Source organism: Cylas formicarius, unplaced genomic scaffold (assembly GCF_029955315.1).
Source record: "Cylas formicarius isolate icCylForm1 unplaced genomic scaffold, icCylForm1.1 PGA_scaffold_6__28_contigs__length_40554024, whole genome shotgun sequence".
NCBI lineage: Eukaryota > Metazoa > Arthropoda > Insecta > Coleoptera > Brentidae > Cylas > Cylas formicarius.
The window spans coordinates 24,437,239-24,463,535 of NW_026844347.1; the positions used below are offsets into that span (position 1 = coordinate 24,437,239).

Here is a 26,297-nt window from a genome sequence, read left to right on the forward strand (position 1 = left end):
TACGTTTTTCTAAAAAAATCAGCGACTAATCTAAGATGGTTGTACAATACCTAATTTAAAAGTCAACTGCCACTGGAATAAAAAGAATATTTGATGAGTTATTTTTGTCCATTTATGGCAAGTAATTAAAAAAGGAAGACATATCTCAGCAAAGCTACCAAATTGAAATGCATGGAGCAATTCGCTGGTTAGAAGAGAAACAACTTTTATAAAGTTCTAGGCGGTCGCAAAAAAATGACTGCAGAGAATAAGGCTTGGAATGGCGCAAAATTTAACTCGTATTTTTCGATGACCCGACTTTGCACCGCCGAAACGTGTATATTGATCCTTTGCGCGGGATCGTGAACGTTCCAGCTTCTCTGGCGGCTCTTCGCGTTACGCTATTTAGTCTGGCGCGATCTCATCTCCGGACGCGGCGTCCAGGTTCCGGTTGTCCAGCCCTCGTCCACCAAACCCCAATTAATCTATACTTGTTCCCTTTCGTGACTTCCCACACGATGCTCCTACACCCTAGTGCTGTGGTGGAGGAGCATTTCGTAGTTCTAAGGGAGCCTTAATGTGCGCCTACCACACCTACCCTAGCAGCCGGGGAATCCGCGCTATGGGATGGACTATTTCCACTAACCAAGATTTGGTAATGTTTATTTTATTGAGGAATAAGTAGTTAGAATAGAATAGAATAAAATACGTTACGTCCTAGTTAAGAACTTGTTATAAATAATTGTTTATGCCCTTTCGAATTAGTTTTGGTTAGTAGACGTGTTTTTTGTGAAGGAAGTTTACTGACCAGTTTGGATACCAAATATATTGCAAAAGCTGTTGATTTGCTTAGTTTAGTTCTTTATAAAAGCTAAATATCATGATGGTAGTGTATCGTCATTGTGAAAGATATTATTTTTTATAAAACTTTATAACAATAATGTTTTAAACAAATCTGATTTTCTCTCTAACTTTTTATGGTAAACCAAAATACTTATTCTTTTTCCGAGAGAAGTAGTAAGAAATCAATTGTTAAAGTGGCTTCGCAACAATTTTTTCAACATATTGTTAGCTCATAATCTGCAGTTGAGTACTTGAAACGTATTAATTCTTAAGAAAAAAAAAGGGTATGCCTTCTAAAAGCGGAACTTTTATCACTGGTCTCCAGTAGGAGGACACAAAACAAATTCTTAATTAATATTACAGCAAGACGATGCTGCTTGAATATAAAAAAAATATTTTGCCCAGCTTGATCTATTCCTAGTATATAGTAAATGATATAATTCAGTTGCAATACTTGACATTCACTGAAGTAAATTTGACATTTACATTGGCAGCTGAAAATTGGTTACAAAATGTATGGTTAGTTCCTCGTTACAAATATTTGCCGCGAAGTTTATTGATATTTAAGCCAAAATTTAGATGGAAAGAATTGTATATTATGCAACAAGTGCGGCAAACGGCATTTGACTCACGAGTTTATTTGACACGAGCGGAGCGAGTGATTAATAAACGAGTGATTTAAATAGTTTAACAAACGAGTTGCATACTATACTTTTTCTACGACCGTTAGTTTTAGGGTCAGTATTGACAAACGTCAAAATTCAAGCCCATCCGATTGCTCCCAAACCCGTGCGGTAATATCTCGGAAATGTCCGACGGGGCTCGGATGCGTAGGACAAGAAACTCATGTGGTAAAGTGATGCTTTCCGCACGCTAGATCGGTGCATAATTAGGAATTTTACAGACGGGAGTAGAAAAAATTATTTGTTCGGTTTTGGTCCGGTTAACTTTTTAAAGCATTTATCAATGTAATTAGTCCGATTACGCTCATTGCACCGTCATTTAGATTTGTAAGGTATTTTTTTATAAGGTAATGATAAGTAAATATGGAAGTTCGATTTGCTGAAGGGGGCATGGCTAAGTGTACCGCAATTTTCTCCTTGCTTAAAGGAAAATCAATTAAAACCGCAAATCCGAAATCCTTTCTCGCTATTTTGCCTTATTATGTTATTGTCGGATTAATATCTTTAGCGGACTTACTTTGCTTAGAAGGCCCATGTTATTTTACGGTACATTAAATTTTAATTAAGCGCGGCTGGAAATATTGCACAATCTAGTTTACTCCGCTATATTTTAAACCGTTTAAAATAAAGGTTATTATTTGCTATATTTACATAATAAATGTTATATAGTTTTGTTAAATAGGTCAACGAATTTGTTTTGCTAAAAAGGTCAGGGGTTTAAGTAACGTAAGTAATTAAATAATTATGGAATAATAAAGCTTCATTTTTTTTGTTTAGTGAAAATTGCTAATCCTTTTGTCGCCAGGTTGCGTTTAATTTTGCAAATAAGTGATGACCTTTCCGAAAAAAATATGCAATAAAATTCGCATCCCGGCATACTAGTTTACGCTAAGTTAATTGATGAACTTACGTCAATTATTTTTAATACAAACAACGCGAATGTTTAGCAAACAAATTTTCCGTAGTGTAATAATAAATGCTAGAGTCGTTTTTTATGGAGTGCCTTCATATTTCGATTAATTTTTTTCTCCGGTTTTGTCTTTGAGTCGCATTATTGCATGTGTTAAAAAGCAAGGGACAAACATACTTCCTTTGCACTTTTCAAAAAAATTGTGACATGTTTCCTAACCAAATAAGGAGTGACTGATCCGTACTACATTTAACTATACATCTATGTAAGATCCATTTTCTTCACCATATTTTTCCCGAACTGTTTATAGAAATTCGTCTTACCAGCATATTCTAGACGGTCCTTTACTAAATATCCATGCCTCGTCCAAAAATACTGCATTGAATGATCAGGCATCGTTTGTCTATCAAAAATGTCAGTCGTTTATGGTTGTTCCATGAGATATTTCCGGCTTGAAATACAAAATTTAAACTTTTTAAATCCATGTAAAATATTAATACCATCGATTTCGTGTAAATTTTTTGCGTAGCCATTATATTGTGACATGTTCTCCTATAAAGGAAGAACAGAAATTATTAAAATGTATGAATTTTTTCGAACCAAAAACTATGTGAAATTCATATAGATTTTCAAGTTTACTCAAAAATTATCTTATTCATTTGGAAAAAAGGAAACTTTCAAATTTTTTTCATACCTGCTGCGTGCATAGCATAAATTCGTGTCCGTACTTGTGCTTTATATAGGGATATTCCGTGTGCTGCAATATGACTGGTCTGAACTTTATGTTTATCATCGGTTTTGATGCCTCCAGAAACAAGCAACAATAAGACATAATAAGTACCTACCTAATTAATAATTTTCAGAAACTTAAATTGCTCGTTCATAAAAATGAGATGGTGTTTAAGGATAAAAGCAGTTTTCTCGCATTTTTTTCTATGATGAAATAATCCAGAAGTTTGAAAATAAGAGCCACCAAATCGCTGGGGCGTTTTGAAACAATTTAATAATCCACTAAAATTAAAAAACTGACAAACAAAATTCCTGTAACAATTTATTACATCCAGTAATGAACTTGATTAAGATGTCACGCTATGACGTAACTGCACTGTTAGTCTGACTGGACTTTACTTTTGCGTTTCTAAAGCTTGACAAGAACAATCAGCTTTCCTTTAGTTGGTGCAAATTGAACCATATATGTATAATAGGGAAAAATTAATACAAACTGCATTGCATTTGTTCAAATTACATAATAAAAAACCGATAGGGTTAATAGAGAACAGGAAAGACGTACTGATTCAGGTTGTTATATTAACGTGATAGTCGACTTAATTTTTTTCGAATTAAATGTGTATTGAAATCGTACTCAAAACCTGAAAATGTGCGTTTTCATGAGATTCAGTTGCCACCAAATCGATTCGAGCCTATGTATACAACATAATAAATGTCATTGGTTTTAATGATGTTTAATTTTAATACTACAGTTCAGCGTAAAACAAATTGGATTTCCGCAATCAGTTATGCTCCTCATTAATAAACACGTCAAAATCGGAATTTTGAAGCAAGAGCTGTTTGCATACAAAAAGTTTCGCTTTTGTCTTGTATTATCACAACGGTTTCTTGATTTATGCACCTTATTTTTCTCTCGGGATACACAACGTCAGAGTATGATAAACCGACCAGTTCTGGAGCGACCGCTGATATATCACGTCTCGTAATATAAATGACCGACCGTTAGTGCTACTTGAATAAAAGATTTGTACTGGAAGAATAATTGTTTGATAATTATTAATGGCGATTGTATGATATAGAGCGAGCTTTTCTTTGCCGCGCACATGGACGCAATGCTAGCACATTTCGAAAAAGAGTCGTTTTGAAGAACAATGGAAAGAATTATTGCATGCCGCTGTGCTGGGCTTAAATATTATTAAGCTCTAATATGGCGTGAAATCAGTTCCCGCTCTTTGGTTCAACGAATTCTTTTCGGATTGAACTTATTAGTCTACGTGTAATATTGGGTGATTAATCGGTTAACTCATAAACAATATCCTCGGTAATGGCCCATAATAACGCAGACCTACAAAGAATGATGCACAAAATTGTCAATAGCAGTGAAGTAGCTGGTCTTACTTTAAACCAATAAGACAAAATTCATGGTCATCAGCAAAGCAAATGTCCGGGAAAGATTGTATGTTCGCAATGAGAAAGTCGAGAGAGTAAGTGTTAAACGCTACTGGAGCACACTCCCGAAAAATAAGATCCAAAATAGGACAAGCTAGAGCTGCGTTTACCGCTAGAGATTTAATCATCAAACTTAAGATCATATTGGCCAGATGCTATATTTTTTCAATCCTTTATGGAATGGAGTCGTGGACAACGAACAAAGAAGACTCGAAAAGACTCCAGGCTTTTGAAATGTGACGAATGGATAAAACAAAAGAGATAACGGAGACTCTAAAAACAAGAAGCCGTTTGTTTATTGTTTTTAGCCATGATGGTTTGTACTTAGGAAAATCATTATAATCTTTAATGCACTAGTTTTCCCTTGCCTTATGGATTTCCTGTCGTTGACCGTATTGGTTCATCTGCCTTTTGAACCGATTTCACAGCTGAAGGACCAGAGATTGCCCTACCCATTTACAGCTCCTCCACCTGAAGCTGTAGGGTATCAAGAGGGGGGCTGTAAAGAAAAGGTACCATATGCTGCAACTAATAATGCAGAATAATACCAGGCAAGAGAAGCGTGGGGAGAAGGCGCACTTCATGGCGGAAAAACTTACCATTGTGCCACTGTACACCAATAGAATTATTCCGAGCAGCCACTTCTAAAGTGAAGATCGCCATGATGATAACCAACCCTCTTAGAGGAGATGGCACACAAAGAAGAAAAATATTGTGTGTCCTATTAAAATTTCTGGACAAATGAGAGAAAAGCTTTTAAATTTTGGTATAATATATGATAATCTATATTTTCAAATTCAGTATTTTGGAAAACGAATTAAAACCTACTTGGGTGAGAATCTCCGTTGTTTGTGAGCAACGCAGTGTATTAATTTGAAACCTCTACATGGTGATCACCATATGTGAAATCAAAGTTGAAATCAAAGTATTGTTTTTTAAACATAACACCATGGATTTTTATTAAAGTTAACCCAAAAAGGTGTATTTTTCCCGAAAATTGAAATGAAAGTTTTGTTCTTTAATACAACGTCATGTATTTTACTAAACTCCACTGATGTTTCAAAAGCTCTCATAACAAAAGCATCCAATTAACAAATAACTTAAGCAACATGGGTGATTATGTTAATTTTAAATTACTGCTGGAATGTTCTAAAAACTAACTTTTCATAACCTGTCTAGCTGTTATTCATTACGGGGTTACTGTTGTTATGTAAAAGAAATATATTTTTAATGTATTATTCGGGTGACAAACCATTATTTTTTGTGACACCTTGCACTTACATACATAAAACCTCAAGGGTGTTTTTGGCTCACTTGTCGATGTCAATAATAAACTTTATTTATTTTACTTTATTTTAGTGAATTACCTTAGGAGGTTAACAAAATTTAATTAATTTTGTGGAGAATGTAATTTTAAAATTGCCAAGGCAGCGCCATGGCAATATGGAATATGGTTTTTCTAGATACAATTATTTGGGTTACTTTAATTTGCTTGTTCAGAAATCATCCATTAGGCCCGTTGAGCATATAATTTTTCCTTTTTTTTTTTAAATTTATTTAATTTATCTCAAATTGCTACTAGCTGAATTGTGGACATTCTTTTAAAGTATATGGGCAGTCGTTCTACCATAAATACTAGAAAATAGCTACCGAGAATCAAAACCTTCCAATATTGCTACTTTGTGTTAGTAAGAAAATTAAAAAAAATAGAGTGACGTTGATATAAGGGCGAAAAGTTTATTTTGTCTGTAATTTGCGTATAATTTTGTTACCGGAATCCACACTGTATAATCGAATGACTCAAACTATTAAATTTGTGAAAATCCAAACTCCAAATAGAGAAAACAAGTGAATTTTCGACGTTCATTTTGTTCAGTGCTTTCGTTACCTACCAGAGTCTTGATAAAAAAAGGTTTTAATGAACCGAAGTAAATTAAAAACGTAAAATAATAGAAAAATCACTTTTAATTTATGTCACGCTTTCTCGGTCGTTCGTTTATCGTTCCTACGTCGGAAGAAGAATGCGATTACGTCTTGAAATAGGCATGGCAAGTTTGAAATATCATTGTCTTCGTTGTAAATTTCTAGTTGATTGGCGTGACGAATACGTTTACGTACGGTCGGATATTAATGTTACATTTAAAGTTATTGTAAAGTGAAACTCACGAAACCGTCATAAATAATACGCCCGACGATTTCAAATGGACAGAGAAAGAACCCAATCCGAAATATTACCGTTTATCTAGCCATTGTATGTATATCGATGCACGTATGTAATTGTCTAGATGGAGGTTTAATTCAATATGTTTGATAAATAGAACGTAACGGGTACTCTCCATTATTTAATTCTAGTTTACATGATCATCTATATAATTACAACACTATATCAGCGCTTACACGTGGTTTCGTGGAAAACAATGTTTGATTGTCCTCAAACATTGTTTTCCAGTTATATTATGTTGACTAGACAATAATTGGTATACTGGTAATTGATTCGACTAAAATTCGTTATAAAATTGTTAAATATTTTCTTAGTGAATTGATTTTTCTGTACTGTTGTTTCGTGTTTTAATTATAGTTTATTCCATCAGGGTTAACGATCGCTTTACCGTTTTTAACCAACGAAAAGGTTCAAAAATGAACGGAAACTAAACTGTGAGCATTTTAGACGTTTGTTGTATTCAAAATATAAAAATGGGGTTCCTCAGAGCCAGAATAGTTATTTAATTTCTCAAAAAACGCCCGTGAAGCGAACCATTCAAATAAAAAAAAAAAAACCATTCGGTCCACAGGTTTCAACTGCGCCTTTTCTTTATTTCCTATTTTTCTTTTACAGAAAGATTTTTTGAGTATATGTAAATAGATATTACTTTTTGCCCAGTCGCGTTCTTAGCTAATTATTTCCTTGGGTTAATAACCATTTATTGTTATTTTTAATTCGCAAGTTATGAGGAAAAAATATGATTTTTAGTTAATATTTGTTATTTTTAATTGGTGAAGTATGACTGTAGCTGTTTTGAAGAGGTATCAAATCTGCAACCGTTTTTAATAATGGAAAAGAACCTGAAGAATGTCAAATGTATTACCGTTTACTAAAATTTAGTAAAACGCTGGCTTACTGCCCCCCCCCCCCCCCCCATTGCTTCGGTGAAGGTTTCCCTATATCTGTCGATTTAAGTTTCCGTAATATTAGTTTTTATTAATCTCATACAAAAATATATTAACCTCTCGCTGTCTAGTGAGCCGTAAATATCGAAAAAAGCGGAACATTTACATTTTTAATTTAAATAATCGATTTTATACGCTGCTTGCGCAAAATGCGTTTTTAGTTCTACTAAACGTGAGTTAGGTAAACGAAAATTGAAAATTTGGTTAATATTTTGGTATTCTGTTGAACCTATTCAACTCGAAATTTCCCCGTTGGCTTGACAAATACCTTCGTCCTATTACGGTTGATGAGTTAAATATATTACATATTACACTTTAGTTTCAGATACCACCTGTCCAAAACTAACCACAACTACAATAAGCAAGAATTTGCTTAATAGTGCAGAAATAGACTGTGTAAATTTCTTTTGACTTAACTTTATAACTTTGGATAATAACCAATTATTATAAAAATATAAACGGTTTTTAACCGTTGCCATGAGTCACTGTCCAATATTTTCATATAGAAACAATGTACATGTCAAATTACAAATTTACAAAAATATAGAATTACTTACTTATATCGTTTCCTTTAAAAACCCGTTTTTGTGCACCAAAGAAGAGCTCCATATTTTATTTTCTCTAGTAAAAACACTAATATATCCACAGAGAGTTTAATTTACCTAAAATGAAACATCTAACCAAAAATAATTTTCGTCAGATTGTTGGTTCAAATCAGTTTAACAATATTTGATTAGCATCGAGAAGTGTTATGGTGCAGACTTGTACCTATAAATAGGCAAACGTCTCCACACGTGGCAGTGACATTCAGAATTTCAAAAATGCAGTTTTAAATACCTCAGATTATTTCTGGGTAGTAAAATCCCATTTAGACTTTAAAGAATCACTCGCGGTTTAACGATTTCGTAAAACTGACGTCGGCAGAATTCGTAATTTTAGTTTTAGCAACCGGCTGGACGGCCGGCAATTAAAACTTCTTCAACGGTCGGTGCGCGACCGCTATGGTATCTATCGCATTTAAAGCGAAATCTACTTTGTTTTGATCCTTCGACAATGGTTCTCTGACGAAACCCAATGTTTGTCTCCTAACTACAATTCGGTTTATACTGGTTGTGCAAATTTAGATTTTTCGACTTATCCATTATTGCTAGAGCTGACAGGTTACGAATTTTGCCTTCGTATCTTTCTTTGTCAACACAACGAAACTAAAACAAAACACTCAGGTCAGCGATATAAAAAAATGGACATACCACAATGTTAATGACTGGTGTCATTTAAAACTTATCATAAAAATACCATATCAATTGTTTAACGGCAGCCATAGAAATCGAAATAAATAAAAAAAATGCTGCCATACTTCAGACTCATTCTATTAATTCATCCATTTAATTCCAGAAAAATTAAGAACAAACAGATCCAGTGGATTCTGGATAGTCATTATGACACTCGTCTAGCCTTCTGCTTTCTATTCTCGTTAGGTCAATATGATAAATGCATGAAAATCACCGGAAAAAAATGGTTTCATTTGCAAATATCTATAATGCACAAAATTATGCATATCTCTAAGAGTAGGTATTACGTCTCTCAGGCCAAACAGATCGGTACATTTGAACTACTCCGTATGTCTGACATATGGAAGTATAGGAAAGTTATGTGGAGGTATAGAATAGGACAGAGGCCTAATGGGATATATATGGAAGTATATGTCGGTTATGAGGAGTAGTTCAAATGTATCACTAAGTTTGTGCACTAACCGGCTAAAATATAATTCTGAATATTGACAGTTCTCATTAGATTGTTTGAAAGTTTTAAATACGAGTTGTGTGAATTTATCTAATATTTTTATTATTCTTTTCCTTTTTGAGAAGTTTCTATAAAATGGAATTGAATTATTCCTTATAGATATGTATTTTACATTTATGGTATCTGTTTATTTTTGCCATAAAATGCAAGTAAGCTATTAAGAGTTGGCGTCATACAACACACATAATTGTTGAAATCTGGACATCCGGGACATAATTTCATTATGTTGTATTTTAAATTATACAAAATTATACCAAAGCGTTGTGGTTAGTATTTTCATTCAATCTGTGGTCAAAAAGACCAAAACATCTTTACACGCGACTGTAGAGTAACCATATACATTACGCAAATTGTTGTAATTAAGTAAGTTTCTGAGAAAATCACTTAAGACACACCTCCTTTAATTGATGTGTTTAACGATAATTTGCAAAACTGAAAAATCGGCAGCATGTATTTTGAAAATACTTGGCACTATTAAGGACCAACCTTGCGACTAACACTTAACTGTACGAATGTTTAACTAAAGGGAAAATTTTCTTAATTTGTTCGGTGATTTTTCAATTTTGCTTCCTGTTTCCATTTCCATTTTTCCATTCGATTCCATTTTTGTTTATCAATTTTGCAGTTTTTCACATACTTTGTCCAATATTTTCAAACAATCTGACATTAACTGACTGACTCATCTTTTCGATTCGAATAAGAGGCTCTTTGCATTTAGTAGCTACCTCAGAGTTGATCCGGTGTCACTGTCGAAACTACTACCCAGAAGTATTGTGAAGTAGAGTGAAAGTTAAATTTTTAATTCATTTGAAGAAACCAGTTACATTTTCTACTATTTCTTACTATTTTCTCAAAGAATTATTTAGATTGCTTTGAAATACCAATAACCGTTATTTGGGTTTGAAGTTTATATATTTTCGAGAATTTAGATGACAGAAGCCCTCGAAAACCAAACGCACATAAGTCATGGACCCTCTTGTTGAGAGGAAAACCAAGTTCTAAGGGTTTTTAACCAGGAGTCTTCCGGGTCCTCTTCTGCGCAAGATCTTTCCGTGAAGTATTAACTGAAGCAGATCAAATCTATTTTGGTTGTTCATTATATGTCCCAGATATTCTAATTTGAGTTTCTTAATGATATCCACTGTTTCGGCGTCTTTCTGAAGCATATCTAGTACTGTCTTGTTGGAAACGTGAGCAATCCAGGAAATTCTGAGAATTCGTCTGTAGAACCACATCTCAAAGGCGTCAAATTCAAGATGGCTCTTGTTTTCTTTATACGGTATTTTATTTCTACAGAGTCGTCCCAGTGCTCATAGTAGTGTGCAAACATGTGTAATTGGCAACTTTTTCGATTGGTTGATTATTGAATACCAATTGGTCGGGTTTTATGTTATGATTGCTAATTACTTACGTTGTTTTAGGGTTCTCAATACCATTTCACCCACCCACGCTCACACAGAATTCTAAAATTGAACCATTAACTTATTTAGATTTTCAGTTTCAATGGACCGGCAAATACATTCAAAGAACGACGGGTTCAAAGTATTTTCGTTCATAAATTTCAAATAGCCGTTACCTTTTGTAACTTTGACAACAAAAGAGATCCTTGAACGCCCCGATATTCGGAGATCTAAATTTAGCCACCGCGAATTTTCGAATGATAAATGACAACACGTCGAACTGATAGATATACGCAACACGGGTCTAAACATGCCACGATAAAAAAATTACGAAAATACGAAACCAAATAGCTGAAGTAATAAAAGTTGTTTTAATTTGTTTGAAGTGAAACCAAAACTCTACGCGACTGAAAGGGCATGATGTTTGAAGCGCGTAGCTTTGGTTCACACCTATTCATTTACCTTCTCCCCTTCACGCTAACATTTTTCTTATAGAAAGGTGTTGGTGAACGGTTATTACAATCAAGAGTGGGTCTTTTTTGTCAAAATTTGATTTGTAATGTGGGATATATTGCTGCCATTAATACATTATTATTGCAAAGCGGTATAGATGTGGATATATATGGATATAGTAGATACCGCATTAAAATCCTACTAGGAGGGTAATATTGGCTCAGAATTACTTTTTAATAAATAGAAAATCTTACAGTAGATACTTGGTGACCGTGCCTTATCTGTTTTAGCTAGCACTGATATTATTGCTATATCACGGCAAAACCGTACCACGCGGCGTCGAATATTTTTATCACAAACGAATTTGAGGCCGATACCATGATAGGTTTTAATTTCATTCTTGGGAATATTTATTTTTAATGACGTTGCTGACCTTGGCATATTCCCTATCATGGGTACTCAGTATTTTTGATAACGTTTCGATAAAGTTGCTCGTATTGTAAAAACGCAGTTTCAGCTATATTTAATTATTTTCAACTAATTTTTCAAAGAAACTTCCACAGGCTACTGTAATGCTTTTTACAAATATTCTGGATTCCTCCTGCGTCGGTTTTTGCTTTTCGAGCAATTTCGACTAAGCAAAAACCGACGCAGGAGGAATCCAGAAGTTTTGTAAAAAGTATTTTCAACTAGTTTCGCTCAAATTGTTTTTCTGCAACCCTTATCAAATAAGTTTTCAAAAATTTTTTCAATAGTTGATTTCATTTCACCAAGATGCCCAATGATTTAGGAAATATAAAATTCTGGCTTGAATATTAATGTCTAATGGTGGATTAAATACACAGATAACAGAGGATCTTACTTATGTTACTTCCATTTTACTAGTCTACTAATAAAATGACGGACAAAATTATTTGCTAGAAAAATTCTTGAATAAACTCTTTTCACGACAATAAAGCATATTCATTGCATACACAATAATTTCTTCTGTTTTATTTGACCCCATAATGTTTTGCAAATATTTCAGTCTTAGATGTAAGAAAAATCTTGACATTCTTGTAATTTACTTGTAATGAATCTCCCACCTTTTGGGATGAGGAAATTTATATCTATTATTGCAATTTCTATTTGATTTTCTCAGTAACATTGCAAACCTTACTGGCTCAAAAATAAATCTAAAGAACATTGTATTAAAATGTATCATCTACAATTTCAAGCAACGGTGCGTGAACACTGGGAAGACTTCGGCGTAATTTGCTTCTCGATTGATGGTTTGCTACGCTAATAACGTTTAAACTAATTACCTTCATAAATGAGCGGTTCAAACGATACGATCGATCTCCCGTAATACAGGTTAGAATTTCTCTTTCGTTTCTAAAGGAAAATGCTGATCGATATTAAAATCTATTAAACCATTAGTCGACGGTCGATTAAGCTAATTTCGTTCACGATTCTATTAAATTTCCAATAGCAGACTTATAACTTTATGAGCGATATTAAATCGATTAGAAGAGCGCAAAATTATAATTTAAATAATTTTTCTAATTTATCGTTTCAGAATCCAACCTCGCATCACCAAAAAGAAGTGCTGTCGTCCAATTCTGGGCACTTGGTTAAAGTTACTGCTAGAAAAATTCCAGCACTCAACACTTATCAGGTAAGAAAATTGAACAGGACGTCTTAATCTGTATTAGCCAAAGAGGTGTTTCTTCTATTTGGAGATGTTCTTCTTCTCCTTTACTTCTATTGGCTACACTGCTAAGATCATTCGGCCACTTACAACTATAGGTCAAAATTTTCTTTATTAAATAAAGGATGCCTTAATTAAAATGGACTGAATGAATCGATCACCCTCCAAGGGGAACAAATTAATGGAAAATTCTTCTCTCTTCGAAACATTTAACCGAACACTAAATCCACACAATGGAACCAATTTCAAGTTTTTTGGAGACGATTACCAAGGATTCTGTCGGGAGCGAGCGGAGGTTAACACGCCATTTGCAATGCTCACGACAGATTTGGAGTTAATAATAATTTAACTTTTTTTCTCCGTTGTTTCGTAAAACGAATCCCTATTTCCGTCATATCAATTGTTCGGTCACATTAAATAACGTTTTTTCTTCTTCACGCCATGGCAATGTTTGAATTTATCTATGATGCAACCTTTCAAGATAGAGGAGTATTGAGCAGAAGTAACATTTAGTCATTTGACATTTTAATTGGATAACTCGTTCAGTCGCTGAGATATTGTTCAGATCCAATATTTTGTTACTGAGGATTGTCGGGGTTTTGGGTTTTATTAATATCGATTTTGAAGCCGTGGTCATACCTGAGTGTGTTGATTTCCTTCCGTAAAGTTTGGAGTCCCGGCATACGTTAATTTTTCAAAGAAACTTCCCCAAGTTGTTGGAATTTGTAGATACATTTCATCTCGATTTCTCTTGCGTTTGATATTCACTTTGTCTTCGCAGACATAATGCTGGCTGGCTTCCTCAGTGCGCTGTCTGAAACTCGTCGATGTTGGATACCATTTATTTTGATTCTCTGATTCTTCGTACATTTTATGACATAATCATGAAATTGAATTTTTCTCAACCTAGTTAAATCCGTCGATATGACAACCTACTTATTTTTTAAATTTCATGGTACACTCTTTGCATTTTTCGAAAGCTGTTTTTTCGAATAGTACCTATTCTATGTCCTTTTTTACTGAGTTTTTAATATTGCATATAACTGCTAGGTAAATGTTATAAATACTTATATGACAATACTTGTTTTTTTAGACCGGAATACTTTGTACATTTTGAATGGAATGCAAATCTTTCACAGATCGTAAATTGAATTAAATAAATCATTAATTTTTTGACAGCAGAACAATCTTATGACGCATTAAATGTTTTTTTTTATTTACAGTTTGTTAAAAGACACAAGTATGTTAACAATTCTGTTATTTCGTATTTTAGGCAAATATTGTATAGAAACTTTTATGTTCTATGAACGATTTGCAAACATTAGAATTAAAAATGTATAGTGTTCCATAGTGTATAGGAAACATGCCTAATATTAGTCGGCATAAAAAATACAACTAATTTGTTAAATTAAGCAATCTCTAATCTATAATAATGAAATAAATAGTAATAGTGTACACTTAATTTTCTACACTGTGTATATAATATACATATCAGCATTCTTCAATACTTGCTCTATTTTGAGAGGACGAATTATGAGTTGCAATAATACTAATAACATATTTTCAAAATATCGCAACTTTAGTGGCTCACTTTATATTGAAGATTTTTCCACATGAGACTACAACTGAATTTCCTTCAACTGCTCATGGTGTTATACATGTCATCGATTTTTTCTACACCGGAACCATTGTTCTTCACCATTGTTTAAGTACAATAAGAAATGGTCTACAATTTTACCAGAAAAAAACTGACTGATAATTACCCAAACTTCAATGAACCGCAAGTTCCTGTTTCATTCATTCATTCTTGGCTGCGATATTGACTCCGGTCGTTTCGTATTTAAAGTAATTTTGTACAGACGTAGTTGTTGATTCAAGTATTCAATGTATTGCCTTGCAAACAAAAGTGACTTTGTACCGACCCTAGAAAATGATCTCGAGTAAAAGCTTCGTTGACTATTTATATCTGATCTAGAATTGTCTATTTAAATATGTAGAGGCGCATTTTTTGATTATTGGACTTCTTAATTAGACTTTAATGGGAAGTGGATTTGGGCATATTCCCCAGACCGCAAAAAATTGAAAATAATAATTACTCAGAATGAATTAAAATCACAACATAGAAATTCTTAATATATGATTATATCTACATGTATTTATAAATACAAACTGCAGAATTGTTTTTTTCACTTTTTTATTACTGAAGATCAGAATTTTCTCAAAGCTTATTCAATAAAGCTGGTGCGCTTTTACTTCCCAATGGAAAATTTTAGGATGTAATTCAACTAGATACTCCAGCGATACCAGTTGGAGTGAAACATTCAATAATAACACACCTTGAAATGGCGTCAAAAAGTGAGTGGAGAATTTGGATTAACCATGTAAAAAAGTTAGTCCATGTCAGAAAATAATCCTTTATAAAGTATTTAATTTTATTAGTTTGGCATTTATCTAAAATTAGTAAAAATGATCCTAAAAAACAAGTTCTGCGCATGAAACTTGCTGAAATAAGCAAAGCGACTGTTATTTAATCGAAGTGAGCCATTGAATAATATCGTGGAAAGTCTCACCTTTGTCGAGTCAACCTTCTCACGCTGGGCTGCGATATTGACCTTGTCCGTTTACTAGACATTTAAGTCAAGAAACTGCCGATTAGCTACAAACCGACCAAACGAGTATAAATAATACGACCATTTCCGATTTCTTGTTCCATTCAAATCGCATTTAAAGAGACGCTGTCGATACCGGAATTCTGCCACTTGCCGCTTCTCGCGTGTCGGTTTTGTTTATTTATTTGCCTCTTTATCTGCCTTATCGAGTCGTACGTAGAAAGAATCAGTTTGTTTGACGTAGTTAAATATTTCTTTGTTTGTAATTTTATATCTTTGCGTATCGATAATTAAAGACAAAAGTAGATTATTTATTTTATAATGAATTTTGCCATATGTTCAAGTTCTAAGGGTCAAAGCTCTAACTTTAGAAAAAGTTAGCTACAAAAAGTAGGACAGTATCGCAAAAAGATGAGATACCCAACAATGTCGAAAAATGGACAGTTAACAGTAAATATTTTTTTTAATTTTTATTAAAATTCCGATATATTGATCGGTTTAAATAAATTTTCAATTTTTTTCAATTCAAAGTTTTAGGTTATAACAAACTTAAAAGTCCCCTAAAAGGTTTTTAATTTGCTTTGTTTCTAGATTTTACTAGGGCCTGTGAATACGTTTTGTATTACGAAATTGGATCCGATCTAACCGATCTGACGCAATTTAATCCGGGTAATAAATGATATATTAAACACGGCTATGATCCAGGTTATAATTGAATCAAACCTTTTTTGTCCTATCTTTGTTAGATGAAAATTGACTCGAAACGGTTTGGGTCCCATCAGTTGAACTAATTTGTAATTTGTCATCATTGTCCTTCGAATTTTATTAGATGGTTACCATGACTAATTGTGGTATATACAGCAATAACAATTCGTGCAGTCAAAAGAACAATATTTTAAATTATTACTTTGGTTATATTGGTCAAAGAAACTTCTTAACAATTTTCGTAACGTTTTTTTACTGGAGACAATCGCCCATTGGCGACTTCCGTGGAGGATTTATTCCATTCCAGTCAGGGACCGAGACCTATGCTGTGACTTGATATTTCCAACAAATAAACTCTTGAACTTGAACTTGCATCGGCGTGAATAACGAAAAGAAGTACTAGGATCTCTATTGACTATTACAACGGAAAATAAACCGATAACAAGTACTTTTAACCTCATGCAATGGTTCCCACAGAACCTCCGTTAAAAAGGTTGAGGCTTGAACTTGGTTTGAGCTTTGGTTTCTTCCGTCCTGTCCTTAGAAACTTGATAGTTTACTTTCTTATTCGCACACGAACTCTAAGATTTGTACATATCGACTATTGCGTTGTTCAATTTAATTAAAGTTATACGAGTGACAGAATTAAAACTTACACTCACTAAAAATGGATATGCACTATTTCCTCGTTGTTCAAATTGTATTTAAATTGGAATTGTTTATCGGCTTACTTAATAAAAACCTTGATTTCCTGAAAATCTATTTTTGAGATATTTTCCAGAGCCATCCTTATTTCAACGCCTCGTAAATGAAATAAGTTATTAATTTCTAAAGCTGATAGTTGGCGTCGAAATATTCGTCAAGTCATTCATAGAGTTAATTTTTTTTGTAATGGTTGGTGCGTGGTCATATGAATTAAAGTCACTTAACACATGACAGATAATATGTATTTCTCTTTATTTCAGCCTCTCGAAAAAGAGACACTAATCTCGTCGAGTTATGGTTCACACTCTGGTCCATCGTCGAGGCATCTAAGCGCCACCTATCGGAACGCAGTCTCCAGAAGTGCATTTTTCAATTCCGAAGTAAGTACAGCAGAACTCGACGATTAACTTATTTATCTGTATTATATATGACATGAATTCGTTGTGTTGATATAATCAAAGTTATTCCATAATAACACCTGTTATATATGATTGATTGGTGTCCTGTACAATATCGTTAGAGGTTTGGTTGGGCATATGTAGTAAAAAAAACTTCGAACAGATTCGTTCAGATTTTAGAATCTGATGGGCATTTTGATTTGTTGTTTAACATTATTAATATAATACAAACAACAACTAAAGCTCATCATTAAGATTATAAATGAACGAGACAGTATAATGAAGAGATAATAACGACAAAAACTGCTGTTTTCTAAAGTACAATTCTTCTAGTAATCATTTGTATTTATTAATGCCGTATGTGCATCCAGAAAGCTATATGTATTGGCCTGCTATGTTGTAGACGTGTAAATACGCAATACAAATAAAATAATAGCAAACCGCAATAGACAATGTACCAACATTTTCATTATAATATTGATTTTGATTTTGTTCTTATTAGTCTTGGACTCTATGTTCCTCTTTACTTAAATTTAATTGACACCTAACTATTAGAGTTTCGTCACTTTATTGCTAATATTGTTTACAAATGCTTTTGGGTATTGAAAAATATTCTTACATGTCATTTTAAATGGATTAATGCAGTCTCATTCTTTCTGTCTAAGAAAGAAAATTAGCATCACCTAAATTAATGTGCGCCGAGAACTTTTATTTCTTCTGCTTAATTGTTTTTTTTGCTAATTTATAATATGGAGGTTTATAAATTCGTTCAAAATTGAAGTTGTACAATAAATTCCACAAAAACAAAAATTCTTGCCAATTATAGAGGCGTCTCTATGCTTAGAAAACAAATAGAAACAGAATAACGGCAATATCGGAAATGGTCTATCATTAAACATTTTCACTATTTCCTTGATTTTCACTTTATTGTTTTTGAGCACTATTTGTACTTTAATTATGTTTATTGCCGTTTTAAGTTTTTCTATAAGAGCTTCTTTTTTTTATCTTCTTTATATGTAGAAAGGAAGAGAAAACCAACATATAAGCAACGAAAGTCCTAAATTGTTAACCAAGTTGTGGACACTAAATGCAGTGGGAGGGTCTTTTAAGAAACATTTTATGAAAGAAACCAAGTTTCGTAAAAACTGTATAAAAATAATCCGGCTTTTGAAATTTCCGTAAAATTAATTTCTTATCTACGAAGTAAAAACAATCATGCGTAAAACAAACTTTACTAGTGTTATTCTTAAGTCTCAAAAGGGAAGACAACAACAAAGGAATCTGCACAGCAACGATCCGATCGTTTATGTTTCTTTTACATAACACAATGGGAAAAAAGTTGCTGAATAACGCTAATCCGAATGTTGTTAACATTTCGCTTTTTAAAAAAGATTACCGTTAATAATGTGACTGTGTTACTTTGTACGTGTGTACGACTCGTTTTATTTCTGAATCGATTGGAACCGAGTATTTAATTTGCTGCACGAAATAATGTCGTTACTTCGTGAAATACATAAATAGTGCACTGCGGCGAAATTATGAAATACAGCGTATCAATTTTTCGAATATATAAAAATGTTAATCAATAACCTCGAACCAAGGGGGGTGGCGACAGCTTTGAGGGGGATTTGGAAGATATCGAAATTGTTCCAAAGAGAGATGAAATAAGACACATAATCAGTTAAAAAGCAGTTACCTATATTATTTGATGATCAAACAATATTTGTAGAAAATATAATTTAAAATAATCTCACCTTCGAAAAAAGCGCATTTAAATCCATAAACTTCTAAATTCCCCTTAAAAAATAAAATATTGGTTTGATTTGTACTCAGAAACACCAAACAGGTAGAAAAATACAGAAATAATATAAAAAATCCCCGCTAAATAAAACAAAAAGTCAATAAAACTTTCTTTTCAAAATATTTAATATGCTTAAAAAATGTAACAATTCTATTTGGTTTACTAATTAGAAAAAGTGGTCGTTATATTAGGGTCGAGGTTTTCGAAACGTTTTTGTTCCTGAAAATAAGTGGACGTGTAGAAAAATAAATATTTCGAGTAAAATTTTCTACCAACAATTTATATTCTGGAATCTTCCAGATTCCCTGATTCTTCGTACGTTTTCTGACATAATTATGAAATTGAATTTTTCTCAACCTAGTTAAATCCGTCGATATGACAACCTACTTATTTTTTAAATTGCATGGTACACTCTTTGCATTTTTCGAAAGCTGTTTTTTCGAATAGTACCTATTCCATGTCCTTTTTTACTGAGTTTTTAATATTGCATATAACTGCTAAGTAAATGTTATAAATACTTATATGACATTACTTGATTTTTTAAACCGGAATACTTTGTACATTTTAAATGGAACGTTTGCAAATCTTCCACAGATTGTAAAAGTTTCTTAGAATATTGTCCTAAAATGAACAATATTGCCATATTTATCTACAAACACATTATCGAATTAATATTCAATACATTTTCGGACTTTTTTGAAAAACTCTTTTTCTATTTTTCCTGCAAACAATATACGCTTCTAAATGCATGAATGCCATTTCATAATATTAAATTTAAACTTACTTTTCAAAATATTTAATATGCTTAAAAAATGTAACAATTCTATTTGGTTTACTAATTAGAAAAAGTGGTCGTTATATTAGGGTCGAGGTTTTCGAAACGTTTATGTTCCTGAAAATAAGTGGACGTGTAGAAAAATAAATATTTCGAGTAAAATTTTCTACCAACAATTTATATTCTGGAATTTTCCAGATAGTTTTCCCTATATAAATATTTTTCCGTCGTAAAATTACGGAATGTTATTTACATTGAATGTTTCTGCTGAAACTGTTTGATTCCTAGAAGCTGGTTTCATAATATTTTCAAATTTAACATGTTTTTGAACAAATGGTGTTGATTTAGATACACGTTACGAAAATTATGCCTATTTTTCATCATTTTTAGTTGCCGCATTTCGACACGAGCAAATCATCTTGCAGACTAAACCTAAACCAAGGATCGACAGCCCCGACGCCATCCACGCCCATGGTTGACTCACTCCCTAGTCTCAATAACAACCTAAATAAGGACCATGAAGTTACAAACAACAACAAGGAGGACATTTCCTTCCCCCTTACGTCAATCGGTAAGGTTTTTAATCATTTCGGTTCTATTGTCTAGGCAAAATGAAAATAAAACACACAGCTCTGCTAATTTCAGTGTTCCTTTCCTTTCCAGTTTTATATATAAACATTTTCATAAAATCAAATGAAAATAAAAGTGAAAGTGGAGACGTGTATTAAAAAAAAACAATTCAAAAAACCATAGAATAAATCCAAAATAAACTACTCCTAAATAGGAAGAATGATTTTAAATGTTATTTAATTTCTTCGGTAATTAATTAGTAATTAATGTGTGCTCTTTGGCGGTTTTGAGTCTGAGAGAAGTAGAGCTTGAGCTTAAAAATATCCAATTTGTTATATGGGTCCTGCACCATTACTGAATATTAGCCACTGCGGAAATTGGTTGTCAACGCTTGCCCACTTGCATAACATATTTCAAACTTTCGACATAGTTTCGATATTAATGATTGGGCCACCAAAAGTAGGGGATCCAATAAACAACTTTCATCGAATCAGAATTTAGGATCGCCAAAATATTACGCCGTGTAATTTCGAAACTTATAGTAGGGATGTAAATGCAACTTTCTTAACTGCTTGAAATACCTTATTTTCATAGTATATTTTATAGTAATTTAAAATAAATTTGTGATAGATTACACAAGTATATACTGAGTTTGATGTTTGATGATGTTTGGGGACCCTTTTTCCAAAAAATTCTATAGTTTTGCTCTATCACGTTTTTTTTTAAAGCGCTACGACGTGAATATCTTTGGTCCATGTTAGGCACGATTTTTAAATGAATTGATTTAAACTTATGTGCAGTTTGGTTGTATTGGTCGTCGTCCTACTGCGTAAAGTATAAATATGGAAAGAGGACATTGCGTGAACAATGCAAATAACTTTTGTTATATCTGTGGTAGTACTGTTGTAATAATGCAAAGCCAAACTATAGCTTCTTTTGCCAAAGATATATACCACACTTATTTTGGTGTAAAAATTGGCGACCAAGTCCTGGGCTCCTCATACTGTTTGTTCCGTTTGCGTTGAAGCATTAAAGGACTGGTAAAAAGGTAGGAAGAAATGTTTCAGCTTTGGTGTTCCTAAGGTTGGCGAGAGCCTATGAAGCACAGTAATTATTGTTATTTTTGGTCGTGTAATGTTCAAGGATTCAACAGAAAAAATAATAAACAAATTGTGTATCGCAATCTTGACTCTGCTATATGACCAGTTCCTCATGGACCAGATGTATCGATACTTACCGCCCCCAAGGAATTAGAATCTAGTTCCGATCCAGATGACTCAGATTTTACACCAGATTTGGTGACGAGCATTTAATGACACCTGGCGTCACATCGCGAAAAAGAGTTATGTCGATATTTTACTCAGGAAGGACTGCTAGTGTATCATAATAATAATTTTGATGAATTTTGTAGACCTGAGTTATTGGAATATTTGTGGAACTGATATGATGATTCGTGCATTCGGATTCCAATGATCTCGTACTCAGAATTGGTATTTCTGCAGAAATTCAGCAGCGATCTTCTTGTCCAAATACTTTTTTCAGCGCTGAGGAATTGTAAAAAAAGTAAATGCAGAAATCGTAAAAATTTCAATTTTAAAATAGCTAAAATTTAAAATTGAGGTTAATTTCTTATATCAAGTTACCATAATTAATTAAATTGACACGATTTTTTAGAAAGGCTTTTATTAATAAAATCATAATAAATTTAAACAGCGTAGCATTAATAAATTACGTTCTGACTTATTTGTATTTTATATGGCAATTCCAGCACTTGCTTACAGAACGCTGTAGGCTTTGCAGGCAGCCAGCCATAAAATTCTAATCATCCAATTACCATAAAATACCCCAAATTTATCGGGCACACTGTGCTTTAAAGATATTGTGATCTATATACAATAATGATAGGATTGGGGGATCGGATAAAAGCCCAATACTCTGCTCATTAGGGAAAAATGCGAATTGATAATACAAGATAGACTTACAATTTACCATTCTTCTGAAACTGGGTCAGTTTAACTCTGATGAAGCCAACAGGATGTTTGGCGAAACGAAAAGCTTTGAAACTAGTATTAGTTTCAGTTAGTATTAGTTAAGTTTTGTGTGTTTGGTAAACAAGATTATTCATCCTCGTTAGTTTGTTTGATTGCTCAAAAAAATGCCTATCCTTTTTTAAACTTAATTTTCTAATTCACTTTGAAGAGAAAGGAGCTTTTTCTATTCATAAATTTTATTATTTGATTAGTAAATGACTGAAGCTTTACAGTTATAAATTTATATAATTTATGGGGATGAGATTGATAATTGTTTGCATGATGTCTAATGATTTGTATTTATTTCTAGAGGCACTACGCTTATACGGAAACCGACTCACCGAATACGAAAAGACTGAAATTGAAAAATACTCGAAAATCTGGTATCTCGGTTTGAGCGCCTGTAAAATTCACGGCGAACAAGGCGGATCCCAAAATGGTGGATACGATGACGAGAGCGGAAGTTATAATAAGGTAGGATATTTTGTGCAGTGTGTATGTTTTTTCATCCAGCATTCATTATTTTGTTAATGAAATACGGTACCTAATTAACTAACCAAAACGTAATTAATTACCGATGGTATATCAGTAGCTACCGTTAGGGTAATCATTACTGGTCTCACACAGGCAAAAAGAAAGAAGATTTATGACGTGATTTATTGTAGTCTAAATATTTTTAAAAAATTTGCTCGAAAATAGTTTAGAAATATAATCTTATCCCTTATTTGTATGGTTCAATTTTTTTTACGTTCTGTTAATGTATGATTTTGCTTTTACCAAAATGTAGGTTAACAATCGTTATTTGTTTACGTTTTCATTAATTACAAAAAAGATTTTTTTTTTGTAATTAATATACAGAATTCAAAAATAGTAAAAGCTACGTTTCCAGATTCCGCGATGATATTTTAAATTCTGATAACATTTCACTGATACACTTCTAAAGTTTCCTATTTTGAAAAACCTCCAAAATTCTAAGATGTTAAGAATTTTTTTATCGACACTGGTAAATCTGACAACACTGCTGTTAACATTTCTGAATTGTTTAATTAATAGAAACAAAATTTTGAAATGATGAGGCTTTATCAAATTCGACATGCGCAATTCACGACAAAAAATATAAATAGGGCATTCCATTTAAAACAAAATTATGACGTTTAACGTAAAAGTGTTAAATTTGTTTAATTCTGTTCAGTTTTACAGATATTTAGACGTTCTGGTACTTTTTACTAGATAGTTGTCCAGTTAGGTTACATTTTTAACATAGATTATCTAAATAAAAACACCAAACTAGCAAGAAGTGGGTGTCCTATACTGCATTATGCTACCATATTTTCTCGACGTACGCATATGGTCTTAACACTTATATCGTTTCATAAACCCCTTACTTAATAAAATTATCTTTTTCATGTTTATTTTTGAATTTATGTATTATTGCAGTTTATGAGATCTTGTAAGTTAATTACTACTACTAGTTTTTATTTTGAATAACATAAGAAAAATTATAAGTATAAAAATTAGGCCTACTTTCAAAATTCTAAGCCCGGAACATGGACAACTTAAAATCTCTCAAAAGTCGCTAAACGAAATAACTTTTATGACCATATTTTTATTTAGACAATAATGGCGAGGAATGGGGTACAGCTCACTTTTTTTCTGGTAGCGTGCCGCCCTTATTTAGAAAATTTACATGAAAATCGAACAGGACAATTAATTACCGTAAAAAACTTAGACACTAGAATTTTGGTGCTTCGATTTGAGTCAAATTCTGGGAACTGTTTGTTGGTTATCAACGCAGGAACCGCGTACGCAATACGAGTTGTTATCAAAACTTATCTTCCAGATGTTCGTCGTTTCCGTTGTCGTTCAGTGTTTATGGAACTAATGAACTAATGCATTACAAATTAGCATTGTTCGTAACACAAATTTTGCGCCTTAGAAAAACCCGGGCCTATGTCGTGGAACTGGGTCGCCCGCCCGACGAAGTATATTAAAATTTATTTAATCATATTTTGCGACTACCTTCCATGTCATTTGAGATGTAAATGAGAGTTGCGTGACTATTATACGAATGCTCGGTGGATTCGGTCGCGGTCGGAATGGTTGATAGTAAAAGCTAATTGATGTCTTAAAGGCAATACCGGTGAAATTGAAATTAAAATCGCTTTTGCTCTGGGCATCGGGTTATTTGTATCTCTAATTTACAGTTTATTTGCAGCAGTTTACGAACTGACGATACTTAGATATCGGGTTTATTATAAATGGACTTTTAATTTCGACAGTTACATACTTATGGAGGTTTGGCTCGAAATAAAGTTCAACATTAATAACTTGAACTTTAATACATTTGTTTATACATAGAAATAACGCATACCAAATATCAAAATTCAAATCCCAATTTTTAAGTTGTGAGTCCTTTCGAACGACACTAAACGCGCGGGAATGATTGTGACGTCATACCGCTGCTTTTCGATCGATACGGCGAGAGAAACTTACATTATTTGCGTTTATTTTTGGCTCGTATAAAGGTGTGTTTATATTTAATCTACGCCAGTTTGTATTTGTGCTTTGTGTGCTTTACATTATAATAATGGCAGCAACACAAAACCAAATCGTGCCATCGTGTTTGAGTGCAACCCGTAAAGCGCCAGATTAAATTATTATACGTTTACCAGAAAATAAAAGCCGTCGTTTTTTGCTAACATTATGTTCAGGTGTCACTTTAGGCTCGAGCTTGCAAACATTTTTAACTATTCGAACTTGCACCGATCCTATTGCAGTCTCCATAGGAATGCCTTCCTGATCTATATAAAATAAAGAACACTTTAGGTTATCAATGCCAATATACTTTAGTTAGTAGTATTTAGTTCCACTAGTTTAAAAGAAATCCTTTTTGTTTTTTTGTTGAATAATTTACATTTTATTTGAAATACCGTTTGAATTTTAAAAACTAGAACACCTTAAGCTGCTTACAATATTATATTGGTTTAAAACTAGTGGCTAAATTTTCAATAAACATACCTTTTAGCTTTAACACCGCAAACCTCAGCAAAAGAATAACTTTCAGTCTTTTGCATGTAAGACCATAAAGGTAAATCGTAGTGAGCTTTTAAAAAATCGACTTCGGTCATTTTCAAAGCTTTCTTTTTGATACTAAACACAAGTTGACAAAAGCAAGCGACAGGATCAAGATTAAAATTAAAATTAAAACCACCACCGGCTTCTCTATGATACCGTCCTGGTGACGTTTTTTAACAAGCGCATTGACGTCACAGCCGGTCACTGCGCGTTTCAAAGAGGATTTAAATTTTACCATTTTTAATTGCTTATATTTGTTACATAGAACTACGAGATTTTTGTGTACTGTGATCCTTTTAATAGTATAAACTTACTTTTTTGTAGTTATATCTAATACTACATAGATTATTATACATTTAACAAATAAAAAAAAAACAAATCGGTTATTTCAATTTTAATTATTAATAAAGTTTATATTAAATCTTTGAATGCAGGTTCTTCTTGTTTACACACAAATGTGCTACTGTTGAAGATAATGTACCCAATAACAATAATTTGAACAACGAATGAGGTTATCGCGAC

The 26,297-nt window shown here is 32.9% G+C and overlaps 1 protein-coding gene across 1 annotated transcript in view; it reads left to right on the forward strand.

Moving 5' to 3' along the window:
- LOC132703171 (dual specificity tyrosine-phosphorylation-regulated kinase 4-like) overlaps positions 1–26,297 on the forward strand; it is a 108,468-nt gene that overhangs the window by 24,412 nt on the left and 57,759 nt on the right. Inside the window, exons 2-5 of the mRNA XM_060672300.1 lie at positions 12,976–13,074; positions 17,387–17,506; positions 20,491–20,671; positions 23,011–23,174. Coding sequence (XP_060528283.1) covers positions 12,976–13,074; positions 17,387–17,506; positions 20,491–20,671; positions 23,011–23,174 — 564 coding nt within the window. The remainder of the gene's footprint in view (positions 1–12,975; positions 13,075–17,386; positions 17,507–20,490; positions 20,672–23,010; positions 23,175–26,297) is intronic.